The sequence below is a fragment of the Actinia tenebrosa genome, unplaced genomic scaffold (assembly GCF_029948245.1).
Source record: "Actinia tenebrosa isolate PJP-AT-01 unplaced genomic scaffold, QUT_ActTen_1.0 PGA_scaffold13__45_contigs__length_12533684, whole genome shotgun sequence".
NCBI lineage: Eukaryota > Metazoa > Cnidaria > Anthozoa > Actiniaria > Actiniidae > Actinia > Actinia tenebrosa.
In genome coordinates this window covers 11,346,705-11,367,978 of record NW_028292573.1, presented here as the reverse complement: position 1 = coordinate 11,367,978, position 21,274 = coordinate 11,346,705, and the positions used below count along the sequence as shown (strand labels likewise).

The 21,274-nt window shown below is 36.8% G+C and overlaps 3 protein-coding genes across 3 annotated transcripts; 2 read left to right on the top strand and 1 right to left on the bottom strand.

Annotated features, from left to right (window-relative positions):
- Positions 1-633: 633 nt before the first annotated feature.
- LOC116293181 (uncharacterized) lies at positions 634-11,491 on the top strand. Its single transcript, XM_089028699.1, is given in 11 exon segments — positions 634-2,352; positions 3,412-3,971; positions 3,973-4,431; positions 4,963-5,054; positions 5,151-5,452; positions 6,432-6,646; positions 6,885-7,180; positions 7,368-7,579; positions 7,924-8,053; positions 9,717-9,882; positions 10,656-11,491. Coding segments are annotated over 11 exon segments (4,452 nt in total). The 5' UTR covers positions 634-767; the 3' UTR covers positions 11,091-11,491.
- Positions 11,492-14,537: 3,046 nt separating this feature from the next.
- LOC148911841 (uncharacterized) lies at positions 14,538-19,297 on the top strand. The gene is made up of 12 exons (XM_089028696.1): positions 14,538-15,082; positions 15,153-15,368; positions 15,507-15,690; positions 15,832-16,045; positions 16,181-16,538; positions 16,689-16,889; positions 17,036-17,222; positions 17,765-18,013; positions 18,175-18,346; positions 18,617-18,762; positions 18,834-19,028; positions 19,099-19,297. The coding sequence occupies exons 1-12, from the start codon at positions 14,720-14,722 to the stop codon at positions 19,224-19,226; spliced, it is 2,613 nt and encodes an 870-aa protein (XP_088884822.1). The 5' UTR covers positions 14,538-14,719; the 3' UTR covers positions 19,227-19,297.
- LOC148911840 (uncharacterized) lies at positions 18,807-20,774 on the bottom strand. Its single transcript, XM_089028698.1, has 3 exons — positions 20,233-20,774; positions 19,779-20,039; positions 18,807-19,490 (listed from the first exon to the last, which is right to left on the bottom strand). The coding sequence occupies exons 1-3, from the start codon at positions 20,691-20,693 to the stop codon at positions 19,316-19,318; spliced, it is 897 nt and encodes a 298-aa protein (XP_088884824.1). The 5' UTR covers positions 20,694-20,774; the 3' UTR covers positions 18,807-19,315.
- Positions 20,775-21,274: the final 500 nt, after the last annotated feature.

Below are 21,274 nucleotides of genomic sequence, written 5' to 3'. Positions count from 1 at the left end.
GAGCAGTATTCATTTACTGGATGGACAAAGGCTTCGTGGCTATAGAGCAGTGTCTTAGGGAAGATAGGATTCTTATTGGGGGGTGGGGGCTAGGGCTTCGAAGGAGAGGGTCATCATGCTGTTTCATTGTTGACTCAATAGGAGCTAGGGTCATGAATTTCTTACTGAATGAAAGGAGAAGGGCTTATTTTATTTTTAAAATGTTTTTCCTTTCGAAATAAATCGCGAATTTTTTTTTCCGGCCAAGGTTGTCGATCGTCCATTATCGGACTTGTGTTTTGGTTCGTATTTCTGCCAAGTTTGATGAAGCGGAAACAGGACATCCCACAAATTTTAAAATTAAAATAATTTAAAATTATTCAGCTAGAACTGATCAAAATGATTTAAATGCAGTCAACGGTTTATCACCTTCTTGCTCTAAATTGCAAATTACAAAATGCGCCTGCAAATATGACTAAGACGTGGTCCGATCTTTTCTTCTAAATCAGTTATTTACCTCAAAAATCATCTACTTACTGACCTTACTCTAGTAATCATAGCACCAATACTCAAACAAAACACGCGCGTCAGCGGCCACCTGTAGTGGAAAGCGTGATATTTCTCAGAAATCAGTGTTTACATTGATCAAGACGCGTCTACTGAAAATGATATTCATACAAATGTAAGGTCGTGCTCATAGTTCAGTAATGGTTTGGTTTCTGCAAGCTTACAATTTACAGATAGAATTTTTACTCCGGCTGTAAATAAGTGATAAAACTACGGGAAAAATGACAGCGGTTGACGTCGTTCCTAAAACATTCGACTCGCTTTTAGGTAACATCTCTAAGTTTGTTCAAGCCGAAGCAGCATTTATCATCCATCAACTGCAAAGACTTTATCCATCCAGAAAAGACTCTTTTGATAACAATGACTTATATAGTGCCTTCAAACAACTATACAAGCTGGGAGCGATCGATAAAGATGGAGATCAGAAAATGATGGAAATATTGGTAAAGAAAACAGCAAAGAAGGACGAAATTTTGAAGTCTATAAATGACTACAAACAGGAATCTACTTTGCCACGCAAAGATGATTCTGTCGGTAGAGAAGCTGTCGCGAAAGAGATTCGTGACTCTCTGACAAGTGAGGATGCCGTTTCTGCAGTCAATCTGTATGGAGAATCAGGAGTAGGAAAGACGACATTGGCCAAAGTAGTTTCTGGTCTTATGGAAGATTTTGATATGCTATGGATTGATCTGAGAGACATCATAAATGTAGAAACTGTTTATTTTTTTGTTCTTTATGGTCTTGGCTTGACCTCATGGGACCGTGAGGCGAAACGAATCTACGATCATCTTGAAAATATATCGGGAAAAACTCTTTTTGTTTTGGACAATATTGAACAGTTCTTTAAGAATGAGGAAGGACAGATATTCATGGAATTCTTATCGAGAATTATCAACTCTTTAGCAAGCTATGAGGGAAAACTGAAAATTATTCTTACGTCAAAGGACAGTGTATTTGAACAATCTCTAAAAGATGAATCATCGACGACAGATTATAAAGTGAAGGAATTTGATGAAAAAAGTGCTAAAGATTTGATGACAAAAAGAATCAAGAACGTTGTAGATGTTGCAGATGAGGCCCATGACAAGGCATTGTCTGAAATAGCTGATCTTTGCCGTAACTTACCATATCTTCTTCAAGGAGCAGAGCAGCTGATGAGGGAAAGTTTCACTACTCCTAAAGAAGTGCTGCGAAAAATAACTACACAGATAGAAAATGGAGTACCAGAACACTTTGCTTGTATCAGTGCATTGTTTGAATCTCTACCAAATGATCACCTGAAACAGATTGCTGTAAAGATTTCTTTACTTCGTCGTCCTTTCTCTGTGTCCACTGCAATGAAAATTGCTGACATTTCCTCAGATTATAATGCAGAGCTTGACCTTGAAATGTTAGCAATACACAAAATCCTAACAGCAGAAGATGTAGCTGGAGAAAGGAAGTATGACCTTCATTCACTGTTCAGAGAGTTTGTTGCTTCGTATCTGTGTGTTAAAAATCCTATCTACAAAGATGCGTACGAGAAAGCAGAAAACCAGTTTGCTGAGCACTTTTCCAAGAAATTCAATCAACTTGCAAAGAATTTAGATAAAGATTTTGTTGGTACATACAAAGAGCTTGAAGAAGACAAAGCCAATCTCGAATTATTCATTGACCTTGCAACCCGGAAGGAAACTCTTGACTTGATTCTTCAATCTGAAGATGTGGAGGACACAGGAAGCGTAGCTATACTGTTTGAGGCATTCAAGAGTATTAAAGAAAGAAGAAAGCTCTTTGGTGAATGGGCAAAGATCATGGAAAAGAAAGGTATACATAATCCACGTTTTGATAAACTTTATGAGGAGCTTGCATGTTATATTGACATTGTTGTTAACAGGAACATTTAAGTTTGTTTTGCATTTATCATCGTTTTTTTTTTTTTTTTTTGTTTGTTTGCTTTCTTGCTTGCTTGCTTGCTTGTTTGTTTGTTTGTTTGTTTGTTTGCTTGCTTGCTTGCTTGCTTGCTTGCTTGCTTGCTTGCTTGCTTGTTTGTTTGCTTGCTTGCTTGCTTGTTTGTTTGTTTGTTTGTTTGTTTGTTTCCTTTACCAATTTGTTGTTTATTTTTGTTTGTTGGTTCTCTTTCAGTTAACTAGTTTTCCTTTTCGTACTGTTATTGGTGGCAAGGGTGCATAGCACTGAGTAAAATTTCCTGTGGATTTCATATGTGTATACAGTTTGTTTGATGTGTTTTTTTTCTCTCCCTTAATGCTGCGAAGAGGTTTTATCCATGTTTCTTCCATCTGCAAAACGTCAATTTTTTTTGTGTTAAGAGAAATTAAATGTCGTGGTTAAGAGTCGGATGTATTTTATTTGTTTGTCAAATTATTTTATAAGTATTTTTATTTGTGTTCTTTGTGTTCTTTATTTTTATTTATTATTATTATTATCATTTATATTTATTTATATTTATTATTATTATTGTTATTATTATTATTATCATTATTATATCATTTTTATTTTTATTTTATTTTATTTATTTTATTTTATTTTATTTTATTTTATTTATTATATATAAAATTATAGTCTTTAATCAATAATTAATAATAACAATAATCTCTAATCAATAATTAATAATTTTTAAATATTTATACATTTTTTCAAGATTGTAAAAAACGAATAGAATTTGTCCATTATTTAAATATGAATATGTTAATATATAATACTTACAAAGAAGAAGGAATTTTATTTCATTTTATTTTATTTTATTTCATTTTATTTTATTTTATTTTATTTTATTTTATTTTATTTTATTTTATTTTTGTTTTTTTCATTTTCATTTTTATTATTAATTAATTAATTAATTTCTTCTTTTTTTTTCTCCCATAGAAAGCTGGTTATCTAGTGCCAATTTTAGATGTTGGGAGTCTATCCAGTTGTCTGACATGGAGGGAACACGAAGGGCTTGTGAAGCACTAAAAAGAGCTGAAATGTCGCTAGCAAAAGCCATGTTAATATTGAAACCTGAGAAGCTGAAGGCTGCAAAAGGATTGTGCAAGTACTGCAGTGGTCAAATAAAGTGCATGACCAGTGCAAACCTGATAGACGAATCGAGCAGAATGGAAAAAGAAAGGCTTCTCGAAGAAGCACTTTTTGATTTAAAACAGTCACTTGCCATACACAGGAAGGTCTACGGTGATCATACTCTTACTGCAAGGACATTAAATCTTATTGGAAATTGCTACATGGAATGTGGTAAGCCAAAAGAGGCATTGACGTTTTACCAGCGAGCCATGGACATGAAGATCAAACTTGTTGGTGGTGAGAAACATTTCGATATACCAACATACTACAATCAGCTATCACAGGTTTACGAAACACTTGGCAAGGGCGAAATAAAAACGTCATCTGAGATATTTTGGAGTTTTCAAAACTTTGCCAACCGCATTTGGGATTCGATTTCTCAAAAAAAAAAGACATGATTTAGAAAAGGCCACTGAATTCCTAGAGAAAGCATTAAGCCTTCAAAAAAAACTTGGAGTAAATGACACAGACGACACGGCTACGTTCCAAAGGAACCTTGCAAACATTCTTATCGGACTTCAAGACTATGACCGGGCCCTTCAGTATGGTCAGAAATCCTTGAAAATAAGAAACAAGAGCCTTGGTAAACACCCAGAGACTGTGAGGATTTTGTACCTGATTGGGATCATTCATGAGTGGAGAAACGATCATAAAGCAGCTCTAGCAAGGTACGAAGAAGCTTTTGTAATGGAGGAGTCTTTACCTGAAGACAACCACAGTGTTGTGAGAAAACTACTGTGTGACAGACTTGAAGCAATGTGTAAGAAACTGAACAAGAAAAACAAACTGGAAGAGTATAGACCAAGAATGGAAAAATTTCAAAAGGTTAGGAATAAAAAACTTTTTTCGGTTATATAAAAAATTCTCCAACAGCATGATAGGCAACAGATCATTAGACCATTTTTGAATTTGTACAATGCCGGGTTAGCCTAATTTCAGCGTTATAACAGTTGCAAATACGAACAGTCAAAGAAAAAAGGTACAACATCAACAATACATACACTTTGAAATTCTTTGAAAGACTTTCACTGGAACACATGAATGTTCACAAAATCGAGGGTACCCTTGAGCAACAGAGAACTCGAAACTGAAGTGTTGTGAGTGACGGTGATCATAAAAGTACACAGAGAAAATCAAACCCATTAACTATTTATTTTACAGAAGAAATAGAAATAGAACGCGCACGCGTGTCATGTTGAATAATAAATCAAGCGTTGATTGTCAGTGACAATCTGGCTTCATTGTGGGAGCATACATGTCCTGTATTATACTAGTCGTCTGGTTGCAAAATAGTCAAAAAAGGTCTTAAGGGTAAAATTGAAATGTTCATGCAACTTCCTTATTGTTGCTTTAAAGGAGACTGACGCTGACGCTGGAAAAAAGCCTGATGCTGATGCTGATACTGATGCTGATGCTCAATCGGGAGAGGGGACAGACGTAATAACACTGTAAGCGTTACTGATTCCTTTTTTTGTTTTATTATCGTGTTTACTTTTCTATCTGGTATTCTTAATTAATGTTGTGTTGGTATTGTTGCTTTGCAGAGACGACAAAGGAGGATACTATGATTTCTCAAGCGATTTCTTTTTTCTTGAAGTTCCACGCAATGCCGTGAACACACCAGTTAAAGTCAAGTACAAAGTTGACCCTTGTCGCTGTCAACCGCCCATGGCAGGAATAACTACAAGTGTTAGTTATTTCTTGGAATTGAGTTCCAGTAAGACTGTGGAACTCAATGAGCCTATTACTATGACTTTAATGCATTCTGGACCTGGAAAAGAATATGGTTATACAACTACTGTTATATCCTTCAATCAAGACAAATACGTTTGGGAAAAACTAAAAGGTATAGGTGGATGTCATATTTATAAACACCGTCATTGTGATGTAACTTTTGTTTCGTTAGATTGTGCAATAGATTTCTGATTTAAATAACAATTAAGCAGCTGAAAGGAATTTCGTTACCCTTCGCCCACCTATATTATAACATGCCTGCAAGAGACTTCTCTATGTGAAAGTTACCGAGTATTGTCTCACGAGTGTGTGTTTCTGCTACACAATGGAGTGCACGGCACGGTACACCTCCGACAATTAAGCAACTGAAACGAATTTCGTTACCCTTCGCTCACCTATATTATAACGTGCCTGCAAGAGACTTCTCTATGATGTGAAAGTTACCGAGTATTGTCTCACGAGTGTGTGTTTCTGCTAAACAATGGAGTGCACGGCACGGTACACCTCAGACATCTCATCCAACTGTATGATTTATCCCTTTAGAATATTGTATACTCTTCAAGCTTCGTCTATAAATATATAATGAAGAAATAGAGAGTGCACACCTGTTTTGTTCTCCACGCACGCTAAACATTTTTTTCGCGCTCGGTTCATGAGTAATGCATGAAAGCAGTGATTAAGTAAAGGATCAAACACTAGGGCGAGGACATTCCGAGGCGCAGCCCTCGGCCTCGGCTTTTATTTTTAAGAATACCCTCGCCCGTGTGTTTGGTCGGATTTAATAATCAGCCCCGATCCATGATTTAGGAACACTGAATGGGTTTGGATTTCATATTGACTTGATATGAATGACCACGGGACAGGTCTATATTTTTGAAATATAGACTTGTACCTGGACATTATTGAGGATAACAACCGCATTTCACAATGGGATTGAGGTGTGGCTTGTTATTAAATCACGAAAAAAATGAGGAATTCCCGTTCTGTGAGTCAGCAAAGCAATGAAGCAAACAAAGCGAGGTGAACACTTGTATAATAATTGTTTAATCAAAGTAATCACAACATGGCAAATATCTTTTGTTCCACCACAGCTACAGAACAAGAATCAACCCTTGGACGATACAGAAAGGATTACGTTAGAGTACAGATCAGTAAACTGACTATCTTAGCAGTTGTAACCAGACTCATCACAGATCGATTCCAAGTCACACCCAAAGGATGTGTTGTCAGGTCTTCTGTGTGCGATGATGTCACGATTGAGTTCCCTCAAGGAGCTGTTCACAAGACCGTGGAAGGAACATTGAAAGTAAGTAAAATTTGCAAGAGGTTTGAAGTGAAAATACCTTGCAAGCGTTGTGCGTATGTTCAGAATCGATGCAAAAATGTGTAAAAATCTGGTAGTAAATTATGTCAAATTTAGTGCTAATGGCATGCAAATTGTTTATCAAACAATAATTCTGTCGCATCGCTTTCCTGTAGTCTGTCAGTCGAAGTATTACTAAACACGTGCAAATGACTCTTAATGCTTTACTTTTATATCCTAGTTGTTACTAATGACACAGAGGAAGTACCTTGAAAACGATGAGTATGGATATCCGTGCCCAATATTATTGGTGGATGGTTTTGAAGGTGTTAGTCTTCAAAAACCTGTCACCATAAGGATGCCACACCCTTGTCCCGCGAAATGTCCTGTGAAGAGAGTAAATTTAATGCGTCTTCCAAGTGAATCTGAAACCGTTCTTGAAAATGAGTGGGAGGACATTACAGACCAGATAATTTACAAAGAAATAAAGACAGATCAGAAATGTTTTGTAGAGCTACAAGTGCAGCGTTTTTCATGGTAACGTATTATTAGCTTGTACTAAAAAATTCTTTAGTAAACGTTCATAGTAAGCCTTCCCAGTAATTATCCATGAAAAGTATTTCTATACTACCTATTGATGGCAAGCTTTTTTTTTAAACGTTGGTCTGTTCGTAGCTGTGTAACTGCTTTCTTTAATTTTGAAGTGTATTTTTTTATTTCTAAGGCTGTGGCTTTGGGTACTATCCGTGACGTTGCAGATGTACATGTTGCAAATGATTGTGATAGATTTGATTTCTTCGCCGCCCCTATTTGTTCGTGTTGGACTTTTCAAAGCGAAAGATGAGCATAGATGGCCTGTTAGTATGTTGAAGGCTCTCAAATTGACCCTAACTTGTGTTGCTAACCACGATGAAAGATACATGAGAAAGATGAAAGGTAAATATGAAAGTACAAACTTTCCAAATTACTTATTTTCCAGCGGGCACGCGAAATGTTGCGTGCTCCTCTGTCTGCAGTCCAACATAATTATAACTAGATATCTCTCCCTGCCTCCCTCCATGCAGCTCAGCATTAATTATTCATGCGATTTAGAAAGTTGTCAAATCAACCGAACTGAATCAACTTTGAATTTTCAAACCGTTATCTTTGCAAGTACGCGTACTTTTGAGGTCTATACGGCTTGTGTGCTTATGTAAGCCATGTTTGTCAACAACCTTTATGTATCTTTTCTTTCCGCTTAATTACCGTAAATGTGATTTCTTTGTCTTAACTAACGTAAGAATCTCATGAAGAGCTGGCTATTGCAACCTCAGTGAGTCCACTGCGACAAGGTGACAAAGCCTTGGTCAAGGTAGGAGGAGACTTTAAGGAAAAATACCAAAGGAACGAGCAGGAAAAAGTCATTCTTGTGTAAGTTAACGTTTTACAGAAATGAAAGTTAGATAAAGGCTAAATGGTGACGTAGTTTTTTTTCAGCATCTGAACACAAAAACGAAAATTTGTTTTCACGATTTCAAATTTTTTCCCTGGGCGTAATGTTTTCCTATTTCAGACCGCGTGTTCTTCCGTAGAGTATCATTTCATTGTCTAAACGTTTAACATACAGAAATAGAAAAACCCATTTGCGCTTTTATTCCAAATATTCACATTAAATGATTGCATAATTTGGTTATTTATAAAGCAAATGATAATAAAGCAAATGATAATAAAGCAATAATAATATTTATTACATCCATTTTGAAATCACAAGCAAATCCTGCAATCTGATTGGTTCCCTGCAGCAGTGATTTCAGCATAAATCGCACGATTTTGAGCTCTAAATTGCACGATTTTGCACATCAACTGATATGAACCAATCACAAGAGAGACATGTCATTTTCTAGCCAATTATATCAAGGAATCCATCTGAGTGTTGGGCTCAACGCTTCTTGCGAAAAAAAAGAGCCACGACTCAAAAAAATTTCTGAAGAACGATTTTACCGTCAAAAGTCGTAAAAAAAGACTGAAAAAGCCATAAAAAGGACTTAAAAAGACCAACTGATCACTTAAAATTGTCAAAAGCATCTTTGTAAAGTAACTGCTTAAGTAAGTTGAAGATATTACAGCGAAAAGCAGTGGGGGAAAATGCAATCGGCATCTTTTGAATGCGACTTCTTGGCGATTGATCGTGGAAAGTGGTTTCCTTTCAATCTGTAAAGCATAACAACACATCGACGAAAATAGTCATTAAAAGAAATTTTTCTTAAGAAGAAGATTTTTGCTGAGCTACGTGACTTCTTAAGGACAACCGAAGGACTAAACAACCTTTGATTTTTGCTGTTTTCTCGGCACAAGTGTGATCTTAACATGTTGAACAGAAATCGTAAAAACACAAGCAGTGAGCATTGGCTGTATGGACAACAGCCAGTTCATTACAACCCTTTTGGGCAGGATTGTTTTGCTATTTAATGTAAGTAAACGATTCTTAATACATGTAATGCCTTTTGGTCCTATATAAATTCATTTTAGTTTTGGATTGAAAGTGTTGGTTTTCAAGATGAGAATCATTGCTCGATCAGTATAAACAAGTTCTCTTGCCAGCATGTTTGAATCGACTGCTTGTAGATTGTAAGTCATATCGGTTTAACTGGAAAAAACGTCTTTTTCAAAAAAGATTTCAAAATGGATATAATAAAGTGGTAATTGAACTTCGTGTCGTGCAATTTTGGTCTGAAATCAAACTTGCAATTACAAATCGCACTCCCGCTACGCGGTCGTGCGATTTTGTAATCGCGCGTTTGATTTCAGACCAAATTGCACTCCACTCAGTCCAATTACCATTATTAATAATAATAAAGCAAATTATTTTTTAATTTATCCATGCACCTAGTTTTATTTAATAACAATAATATTATTTCTCATTTTTTTCGTCAGGTTTTTAAAAGCCATTTGTGCATTTATTCCATTTTCACATTAAATGAATGCATAATTTGGTTATTGGGAAAGCCAAAAATAAAGTAAATTATTTTTTAATTAATTCGCCTAGTTTTATTTAATAATTTTGATGATTTTTATTTCTCATTTTCCTCGTCAGGTTTTTAAAAGACGAAATATTTGACACAGAGATAAATGTCTGTCGGAGAAAAGAAGACATTCAGAATGAAAACGACAGGAATAGAGAACTTATTATTTCACTTTACAAAGAAATTGACAATTCTTTTTTGTGCCAACTTTCTACCGGTGAAACAGAAGGCACGAGGGTATGGTGAAATATACCTTAAATAATAATCAATGTTGTGGTAGTGCGTGTGAGTGGACTCGGAGATATTAGCATTCTCTGCTACTCTCAAATCCGAGTATAAATAAAAGATGATGATGATGATGATGATGATGATTTTTATTATTATTATCATTATTATTATTATCATCATCATCATCATTATCATAATGATTTCTTTGCTTCCTAGCTGCGGATGCTTTGCATCCTTGCTTCCGTGCTTCAAATGGCGTGACCTTGCTTGCTTGCTTGCTTGCTTGCTTGCTTGCTTGCTTGCTTGCTTGCTTGCTTGCTTGCTTGCTTGCTTGCTTGCTTGCTTGCTTCCTTGCTTCCTTGTTTCCTTGATTCCTTCCTTTCTTGCTTCCTTGCTTCCTTGCTTCCTTGCTTCCTTGCTTCCTTGCTTCCTTGCTTCCTTGCTTCCTTGCTTCCTTGCTTCCTTGCTTCCTTGCTTCCTTGCTTCCTTGCTTCCTTGCTTCCTTGCTTCCTTGCTTCCTTGCTTCCTTGCTTCCTTGCTTCCTTGCTTCCTTGCTTCCTTGCTTCCTTGCTTCCTTGCTTCCTTGCTTCCTTGCTTGCTTGCTTGCTTGCTTGCTTGCTTCCTTGCCTGCCTGCCTGCCTGCCTGCCTGCCTGCCTGCCTGCCTGCCTGCCTGCCTGCCTGCCTGCCTGCCTGCCTGCCTGCCTGCCTGCCTGCCTGCCTGCCTGCCTGCCTGCCTGCCTGCCTTAGTTTGATTTGTTTTTTTGTTTTTTTTTCATTTCAGGAGACCTTGAGCCGCGACAGAGTGTATAAGATGCGCACAACATTTCCAAGGGGTTATTTCGTAATCGTCAATGTCAACAAGTTCGACCCGTCAACGGGTCTTGAAGAACGTACGGGCTCTGAACAAGATGTGAAAAACCTACAATCTGTATTCAAAAATTTGCTAGGTTTTGAAATTAAACTTCTATGTGATGATCCGAATGCTCAAACGATTCTAGACATTATTAACGACATTTTCCAAAAAGATTTTTCCAATTACGATTGCTTTGGTTTATGTATCATGAGTCATGGTAGTGACGACCGTTTTTACGGTTCAGACACGGTACCAATTACATGGTCTACAATCCTTTGTTTATTTAATAAGAAACTGGGTCGTACATTTACAGGCAAGCCAAAGTTGTTTTTTTCAAGCATGTCGGTGTGTTGCTCAGACTGAACATAATAGAGGTGGTGAACATGATGGAAGTGCAGCGGAACAACAGTCATCCCCTTCAAAGTCCTACTTAACTTCTGACGTCCTAGATACTCTAGTAGTACACAGCTGTTTTCGAGGACATGAATCATTTCGTAATAATCAGGATGGGACTTTTTTCATTCAAAGTCTCGTAAAAGTGTTGAAAGAAAATGTAGATAACGAGGACATGTTGAGTATGGTAACCATGGTTATTAACGAATTAACCAATCAATTGGGAGAAAAACAAGTGCCACAAATGGAAAGCACATTTAGAAAAAAGCTTTACCTCAAACCATAAAAGTTTCGACATCTTTATCAATAAAAGGATGTAGATTGATCGTCGTTTTGGGGATGAGTAGCAATTATAACCAGGCATCTGTAAATATTGTTTGCTTAAAAACATTGTTTTTCCTGCCTTGGCAACAATTTTCCTGGGAACATAGTCTCTTCTCTTTCTCTCCCTTCTTTAGGTGATGAGGAGGGATTGTCTCCCCCACCCACACTCCCCCCCTCCCCCAATTAATAAGATATAGTAATGGCAATTGCTCCCTTACAGGATTCAAGTGATTTGCTTAAGGCCACATGGTATTCCTTTCCTGTAAGGTTTTTGTAAAGAGAGACTGATATTAACCAATATTAACGTAGATATTAACAACTCATGTTAAGCTAAAAAATGAAAACTTGTTACCACAAGTCTCCCTTTCCAATTTAAACCAAACATCTGGAAAATTGAAAACAAATTGACTTTTTTTCACAATGAGGTTTTCCGACTATAAAACAACCCAAACTTGTCAGAGCAGCAAAAATTGCTCCAATGCATTTCTAGAAGAAGCGAAAGCTAACCGTATAAGGATTTGAGATGGATAATATCAAGATACTTTGAAAGAAAGAGTCACCGTAAAAAAGATAGCAAGCAGACTTGCTCGGAAAGTTAAGGTGGCTGGACCCCCTCACGCTTGACCGCTACCTTCCACGTTTGGAATGCTGGCGCATAAACGTGTTTTATCCGATTGCAAATCTTTTTTGCACATAAGTCACATAAAGATTGAATTAATGTTTGATGCAGTTTTTAATGAAATCGGACTTCATAACACGTGATTATGACGAAATATTTGTTTTCGTTTAGAGAGCAATTTTAGCCTTGCAGAGCGTTCAATACTAAAATGCTTCGTACCACATAATTATATACTGGATGCCTCCATTTGTGGGGATTTTTGAAAAAATCTATCTAGCTGATTATGAGATTTTTAAGATTATTTAAATATAGTGCATAATCTACTTCAAAACTAAACAATGGATTTGATACGGCCGAAATTAATATTTCAGAGCTATATATTCACAAAAGTCATTGCTCATTTAGTTTTACTCTGTATCTAGTCTTAAAAGGAACATTTTGAAGGTAATCGACTTATGCGATTTTGTGAAAACGTATAAAGCATAAGCCGGGGTAAACATTTGATGCGCACTTTTCATTGCAGTTTTCTAGTCAATCTTACTAGATCTTCCATTATTCTAAAACTCGCTGATAATTTCTCTCAAAACTACGTCAGTATACAAATTAGAACTTAAACTAATATTACACAAAATTGCAAGACTATTGAACTCATTAAAAGCGATCTAAATCGAACGGGAAATGCAGAAAACATTAATCGTTTCCCAACGATTTGATGCTCTGGGAATTCTATTGTTTGCTAATGACCATAACATCAATATTCTTTCGCACCATGCACGGTCTCATCTCGCTTGGCTGCTTTCCGATTTACTCCCGAAGTTTGGTTCTTTATTAAACTCAAAAGTCTGGCTCGCTTCCTTCTTGAAGTTTTTATTTGAGGCATGTTCGCCGATTCTATTCACTCACACTGACAAAGTACATCATGACAAACGTCCCACGTTTGAATAATAAAAACAACTAGATACAGAGTAAAACTAAATGAGCAATGACTTTTGTGAATATATAGCTCTGAAATATCAATTTCGGCCGTATCAAATCCATTGTTTAGTTTTGAAGTAGATTATGTATTCATTTAAATAATCTAAAATATCTCATAATTAGCTAGATAGATTTTTTCAAAAATCCCCACAAATGGAGGCATCCAGTATATAATTATGTGGTATGAAGCATTTTAGTGTTGAACGCTCTGCAAGGCTAAAATTATTTTCTAAACGAAAACAAATATTTCATCATAATCACGTGTTATGACGTCCGATCTCACTAAAAACTGCATCAATCATTAATTCAATTTTTATGTGACTTATGTGCAAAAAAGAATTGCAATCCGATAAAACACGTTTATGCACCAGCGTTCCAAAAGTGGAAGGTAGCGGTCAAGCGTGAGGGGGTCCAGCCACCTTAAACCCGCATCAAATTGCCAATTGGACCGAAAATTATAACAGGGAGGGGTACCTTATAATTTCCATTACATTGTTTTTGAGCCTCGAAGTTTTTAGAAAAATATCTTTTAGTCATCAAAATTTAATTTATTTTATATTCAATAATCAAATTATTCAAGACTTGTTACACATATTATTCGATTTTCTTTGGATAAAAAACATAGACTGTACACTTCCCCGGTCAGGCCAGCAGTGAGGCGCTATTTTTTCCCCCACAGGGTAACGCTAACTAGTTGTGCCTGTTCACTTCGCGCTGATTGGCTAGTTGCCTCTCAAGGATTCAGAGAGAATAAGAGAAAAATATCAAATGCCCTTGGCAGGATTCGAACCCACGTCTTCGGTATTCTAGTCCGATGTATTAACCGATGTAGTGGTTAATACATCGGACTAGAATACCGAAGACGTGGGTTCGAATCCTGCCAAGGGCATTTGATATTTTTCTCTTATTCTCTCTACTTCATTATACATACACCGAACGCATAATTTATTACTACTATGCTATGTCTATTCTTTGCGTACATATTTACGGTGTTCAACTTATCTTATAGAGAAAAAATGTCGCTCTGGGATCCTCACGAATACCCTACATTTCATATTCTGGCTGCGTTCCCAGCGTGGTTGGTCCTTGTAGCGTAGTGGTTAATACATCAGACTAGAATACCGAAGACGTGGGTTCGAATCCTGCCAAGGGCATTTGATATTTTTCTCTTATTCTCTCTACTTCATTATATATACACCGAACGCATAATTTATTACTACTATACTATGTCTATTCTTTGCGTACATATTTACGGTGTTCAACTTATCTTATAGAGAAAAAATATCGCTCTGGGATCCTCACGAATACCCTACATTTCATATTCTGGCTGCGTTCCCAGCGTGGTTGGTCCTTGAAGTGTAGTGGTTAAAGTGCACCTACACCCTATTTTTTTCTGATCTGGAGTAAAACTTTAAGGCACAAAAAGCAGATTTGTGGAAAAATTTTTTAGATCCATCAAAACGGGAATTTTTGGTGCTCTGTCAAAGATTAAAAAATTGACCATTTTAGCCGAAGTAAGTGAACCATGGCCGTAATTACAGAGGAGATTGGGGCGAGCGGTGTGTGACGTCACCACAGGCCAACACAACCAAAGATTACCACAGATTCTATACAGATTTTTCTAGACTATTCGCTTGCTTTTATCAAATTTCTTAAATACGTTTTATTTCCAAACGCTAAAATGCCCAACAAATGTGTAGTTTGGGGATGTAGCAACGTTCCAAATATTCCTGAAGGGATTGCCCTTCATAGTATTCCGTATTTTAATGATGAAAGACCCGAGGCCAAGAAGCGAAGGACTAGATGGATAAAGTTTGTAAAGGTGAAGCGTGCAAAGTGGGAGCCTACAAGGAACTCGTGCATATGTTCTGTGCATTTTAGAGTAGAATCATTTGAGCGAAGATTTACAACTCTTGCTACCTTGGGAAAACCGGCCATCCCTCGACTGAAACGAGACAGTTTTGGAGTGAATGTTTACCCCACGCTACATGCTGGTCAACTAGACTCGCCAAAGAAACAGCAAACATATCGCAATCGAAGAAAGGTAAAAAACTCAGCTAAAACATTTACTGCAACCTTCTTATGAAACTAATAAAGTGTATTTTTCGTGATAGACTTTAAGAGAATCATTAAAAAATGCCACCGTGTCGACTGCTGCTTCTAAAAGCGTCCCCAGTAGTACTGCACATCAAGATCATCATGATGACGCCACTGTCGAAGACCCTGGTACAACTGAACCAGTCAGCGAGCCTGAGCCTATGCTCTTGCCTGTGGCACAAAGAGAAGAGGTTTTAGAAGTTGCTCCTGTCTCTAATACTGAAGATATTACGGTGATTATTATTACAACTTAGTCTTATGGGCTTTATTACTCATATGTTTTGAACACGAGTCATTGTTTATGGTAGAGTAAGGATGATTGTTTACATAATACAGTGTAGCTCAATCGACTATCGATTTTCTTTCACCAGAGTGCCGAGAACAGGGAGGACGAAAATGTCGATTTCATGGAAACGGAGGAGACATCGAGTACTAGAGACCCTACGACTGGTGAAGCCAAATGGCAAAAAGAAAGGAGACTGCTGAGAAACCAAGTAATATCCCTGAGATCACACCTGAGGAAAAGGAAGCTTGAATGCAGAAGGCTTACAAGACGTAAGTAATGTAGCTAGTCCTTATAAGTATGTGTGATTTTATAAGTGACAAACATTCTTAGGGTTCCTAGAAGGATATATTATACTAATATGTATTTGTGAACCTAATACTTGAAATCTTTATAAATATTATTATTATCAGGCCTTAAGAATAACAAAACGAAAAACAAGGCAACTCAGACAGTGGGTGACTCAGTTCCTCAAGAAGAAAGTGTAACTGATTCAGAGTGGGATTACGACAGTGATGACCAAAGCGAGGAGGAAGTAACAGAAGAAGAACCAGATGACAGCTATGAAACACAGTCAGAGGAGTCAGCAAATGAATCTGAGGATGATATAGAAAATTCAGCTCACAGGTGTGTTTTTCCCCTCTCTACTTTATAATGTTCATGTTTACTAATGCCATGTACAACATAATGTAGCTGCACTTCATGATACTGCTAATATACCCATTTAATATTTTTAACACATATCACATATACTTATTTCAGGGTTCAATTGAATGACACCAATCTGCGATCAGAGCCAAAGTTCATTGTTTTTCTGTCCCAGCTGTTATTGCTGTTCAAGTTTTGTCACTGTTGCAAAAGTGATAACCCCCTGGTAGAAGTGAGCCAAGTTGGGACAGAAGTTGTAATAAAAACTGCCTGCAGCAACCCAAAGTGTCTAAAGAGGGAAAATGTCTGGCACAGTCAACCAGTGATACCAGGTTGGGGTGTACCAGCAGGGAACTTTCTCCTTTGCATGGCAATCCTTTTGGCTGGGGGATCAATCTCCAAAATATCAAAAATCTTTGCACACATGGGTCTTGGTTGTGTGTCGATGACTACGTTCTTTAAACATCAAAGAGTGAGTGTTGGTATTATATATTGTACTATGTTTGTCATAGGTAGTTTATAATGATAATGGTACAATCAGTTAAGATAAACAAACAAATGCATCTTCTGATCGAAGATGGAGAAGAAATAGCATTATATGGATTTTGTATTTTATTTGCAGACCAAGCTGTTCCCTGCAATACATATGTACTGGAAAAGCTACCAGAAGAAGATGATGCTTGACAACATAAAGTCCATGGGCAGTGGTGTTGTACTAGCAGGTGATGGACGGCATGACAGCATGGGGCACAGTGCAAAATATGGTGCATATACCATGTTTTGTTGCACTGTCCCCATGATTATACATTTTGCATTAATTCAGGTGAGACATGAACTTTATCAGTAGGACTCTCTTTTGAACCATCTATAATAAAAATAGCAGTTAATATCAATTACTGCCATCTTTATTTTTCATGAACCACAAATTTTGTTTCAGCAAACAAATATTTTTTATTTCATTGCCCGCAGAGGAACCAAGTGGGAAATAGTCCTGCAATGGAGTTTGAAGGCTTCAAACAATGCATGGATTACCTAATAGGATATGGGATTGTGATCTTAACATTTATATCTGACCGACACACTGGTATTGCTTGTCACATGAAGAAGGTGTTGACAAACATTGTCCACTACTTTGATTTATGGCACCTTAAGAAAAGTGAGTTATGAGTGACTTCATTATTGCTTTGATTTGTATGCAAATGACCAATATACAGTATATGCAGAATAGTTAGTGTGATTACTATATCCAGGGTAACTTGATAAACTAGAATTATTAGCCAATCATATGGTAGCATTAAGTTCGAAATTCTTACCGGTCAATTTTATACAATTGGCCACGGTTTCATTAGCCGCACTGTAATATTAAACCTGTCAGTGATTTATTATTATGAAACCGTTATTGCAATGAGTAGATATAGAGCATACTTGCCCTGACGCATGAAAAGTTTATATATAATCCTGAAGCAAGATGATTTTTTACCACCCGTTACTAGACTATAGTCCTTTTCACTTTGTTTATGTTCACTAACTATGACTATTGTTCCTGTATTCTCTAAGGAATCAAAAGTTTTGATGTGAAAGAATTTTAAAAACTATTATGGCATAGAGTCGGGGGTAAAATATCATCTCGCTTTAGGCTTATTAGATTTGAATACATGTGCACTACCACTACATGTAGATTAATTTTATGCATTTCAGAAATCAGGAAAGTCCTCACAAAAAATTCTAAAGAAAAGCATTATGAAGAAGTAAAGGAGTGGATAAAGCCCTGTGAGAGGCATCTGTACTGGAGTGCCACATCTACTTCAAATGGTTCTGGTACTGTGATCTGGGCAAAGTTTAAATCTTTTCTCAGTCACATAGTGAATGTTCACAATAGCCTAGATGATCCAATTTTTAACAAGTGCAATCATGGGATACTTCAACCCAGACGTTGGTTATCTAAAGGTACATTTTGCATAATGTATTCTATTTGGCTTTAAGTTTCATAAAGTCCAAACTAAACTATTGTCATCTTGTGTAAAGTTCTCACCCAAGAAGTAAGCAGGAGTGTAAGATTATTAATCTCAAAATTTAAAACACTTTCTAAGCTACCTTTTTTTCTTTAGGGTCAGAGGTGTATGAAAAAATTTGTAAAGCCTTGACAAAAGATTCTCTGAAAAAGGGTATCCAGCAAGCTTCCCCTTGGGCGCAGACCAGTTGCTTGGAAGGATTCCATTCCCTCATCAATCAGTTTGCTCCCAAAATGATTGCATATTCATATGTTGGAATGTATTGCCGGTTTGTATTTAGAATTTTAGCGAGAAACCTGATTGATAAATAAGATCACCAAATTTGGGTTATATATGTAAAAAAAATATGAATAGGACGCCCAAACAAAAATAGATTGCTTTCTAGAGACACGAAAATATCTTTGAAATAAAGAGAGTTTGAAAAACATATATGCCATAGGATTCAATTTTAGATAACTTGGGAGTCCAATGAACCCCAAAGGTAAAACCCTGTCAAATCCAACTGCATATGTTTAAAATTTGGATATTTTCTTTTCAGACACATTCTTGCTGCTATGCATTTCAACCTTAATCTTCGGAGAGAGGTAGAAACAACGGGAGGCAACAACAGACAAAAGGTGGTTTATCCCAAGTTCAAAAATGGAGAAGCCACGATAAGGGATGTCAGAGTAAAACCAGACTATGGTAGGCTATGTGTTGTGCTTCAAGGGTTACATTTTTGTCACTCATAATTTTAAACTCAATTTTTATTATAGGTTACGTGGAAGAAATTTTCCAGACGTTCATGAATTCATCAAAAGAAGACTTGACTGCTGCACAAGATGAATTAAGACAGATGACCCCAGCACCAATGAATTCAATGCTGGAGAAGCAGCCAAGAGAGGAGGCTCTTCAAAAGCACTTGCACAGGAAAAGCATTGTGGTTGAGGATGTTCCTCCTACTTGTGCAGGTACTTTTTACATCTTAGCTAAATTTATAAATTTTATATTACTTATACATTTTTAATATTTTTTCTTTAGATGTCCCTGAACAAAACCAACTAACAAGTAGAGAACATGCCAAGAGAGCCCCACATTGCAGCCTATGCAAAAATCCTATGAAAGGACACAAGAATGTCATTGACTGTCCAAAAAACCAAAGAAATTAAAAAAAACATCGACTATTAAAACACTAAATTGTTTCATCTACAAAATTTGTATTAAATACTTTTTATTTTTATATCTTGTCATTGTGCAGTCAAACTAAAGGCTCAAGATCCATTTCAAACCCACTGTGTAGTTCATCTTCAGAAATTCTGAAACATTCTCTGATGCGTGTGTAAGCACAGGCTGGTAGTGGAATTCGTCTCTTGTATCCCAAATACCCATGCACTAGTCTTGTGAACTCCCTATATGCAATGCTACGAAGGAAGCTGGAATGTCAATAATGAATCAGTTTAGTGTGTGATTACAACAAAATTATGATCAATAACTAATGAATATAAAATAGTTTGATTTATTAAGGTAATTTCATGAGTTTGGGGGTTGGTTCACTGCAAAAATTATCATATCCCATGCAATCCTCGGAATTAATGTCGAGAAGGACAAACTGCTTTATAAAAATATTTTTGGCATATTTAACTTTTTATTGATAAGGTTTTTTCATAATTTCTTTGGTTAAAGTATAATGTGTACATAAAGAAGCCACAAATTCAGCTTACCTTTCCTCTGATCCTGATTGTTGATATCTTTTCCGATCTCTGGTTTTGTACTTATCAGCTGCTAGCTTAAGACTCCATTTTTGGAGACATACTGCTGAGAAGCCAGGATGTTCGGTTATGCAGTTCAGCTCGGCATTTTCATCAAGGTCTTGAAGGACTTCTTGAGAATGGAGAGCTTCGTCGCATCCGTCGAGTTCTTTGCAGCAATAGCATTCGCTTATATTTACTAGCATCTCAGTAGAGCAATTGCCACACTTGCACCTTCAAAACAAACAGTAAAAACACGAATGTTCAATGTACACGTAACAAGAAACTGTAAAGCTTACAAAAGTCGCAATCTTGGTTAGTGTCATCCTCGAGCTCATTCAAAAACATTGTTTACGGTTTGGCGAAACCGCTCTCGCATTATAAATTCACGGGGCGCTTTTATGTTTCAATAGCACAGAAAACTCACCATTCGCTTACTACGCTAACGGCAGTCAATCGTTTGTGAAGCATTTCCTCAATCTTGGCATTTTCTCGTTCAGTATTTTCATACTGTCTCGTCCATTCTTCGTCTGCCAGAGGTTCTCCTGAATGATGCCCTTCGTACCACTCAGAGGTATCATCATTTCCTTCGACTGACAAATATTCTCCTGAATCGGACTGCTCAGAACAGTCAAAACATTCGTCCTCAACATCGTATTCATCTTGTAAGTCAAAAGATGTCTCTAGATCAGAGTTATCAGAGTCCATCTTCACGAATTTGTCTTCAAAAATCTCTTGTGTTTCAAAAGTACTCGATCTGTTTACTAACTTTCGTGCACCAAGCAACAAGTCATGGCCTGGGGTGACGTCACACTCGGACCCAGACTCCCGCTTTGATTCTGCGGTAATGGACCACGCATTTCGTATTTTTAAAACAATTTTTCGCATTCAATTTTTTTTTCAAATGTGACCGAAATACCACAAAACATTTTAAAAAGTTCCGTACAAACAGTTAAGAATATTAAAAAAATAGGGTGTAGGTGCACTTTAATACATCGGACTAGAATACCGAAGACGTGGGTTCGAATCCTGCCAAGGGCATTTGATATTTTTCTCTTATTCTCTCTACTTCATTATATATACACCGAACGCATAATTTATTACTACTATACTATCTCAAGGATTTAGCTAGATAAAGCCTACGTCTTTGTTTTCGGACTCTTTAGAAAAAGAAACGCTACATTGATTCAGTTTGGCGTCTTTTCGCTAATATTTAATTAATTCAATGGCGTTTACTTCTTGAAGGCCTCGTTTTGCTTCAATTCCTATTTGTCTTAAAAGTGAAAATGGCAGCGTAAAATGTGGTATCCTTTTCGAATTATTCCTGCAGAATTTGGCGAATGATGTTTTCTTAGAAATCAATGTTTACGTAATGTTTAATAAACGAGCAGGAGTGTTTTATCGGGTATAAAACACGAGGCGCAGCCGAGTGGTTTTAGACCCGATAAACCACGATCTGCGAGATTATT

Coding starts and splice junctions, on each gene's coding strand:
- LOC148911840 (XM_089028698.1), bottom strand. CDS start 20,693: ATGCGAAAAATTGTTTTAAAAATACGAAATGCGTGGTCCATTACCGCA. Junction 20,040..20,232: donor GTTAGCGTAGTAAGCGAATG/GTGAGTTTTCTG, acceptor TTTGTTTTGAAG/GTGCAAGTGTGGCAATTGCT. Junction 19,491..19,778: donor CAATCAGGATCAGAGGAAAG/GTAAGCTGAATT, acceptor TTGACATTCCAG/CTTCCTTCGTAGCATTGCAT.
- LOC148911841 (XM_089028696.1), top strand. CDS start 14,720: ATGCCCAACAAATGTGTAGTTTGGGGATGTAGCAACGTTCCAAATATT. Junction 16,046..16,180: donor ATAGAAAATTCAGCTCACAG/GTGTGTTTTTCC, acceptor TACTTATTTCAG/GGTTCAATTGAATGACACCA. Junction 18,763..18,833: donor CAGAGTAAAACCAGACTATG/GTAGGCTATGTG, acceptor TTTTTATTATAG/GTTACGTGGAAGAAATTTTC.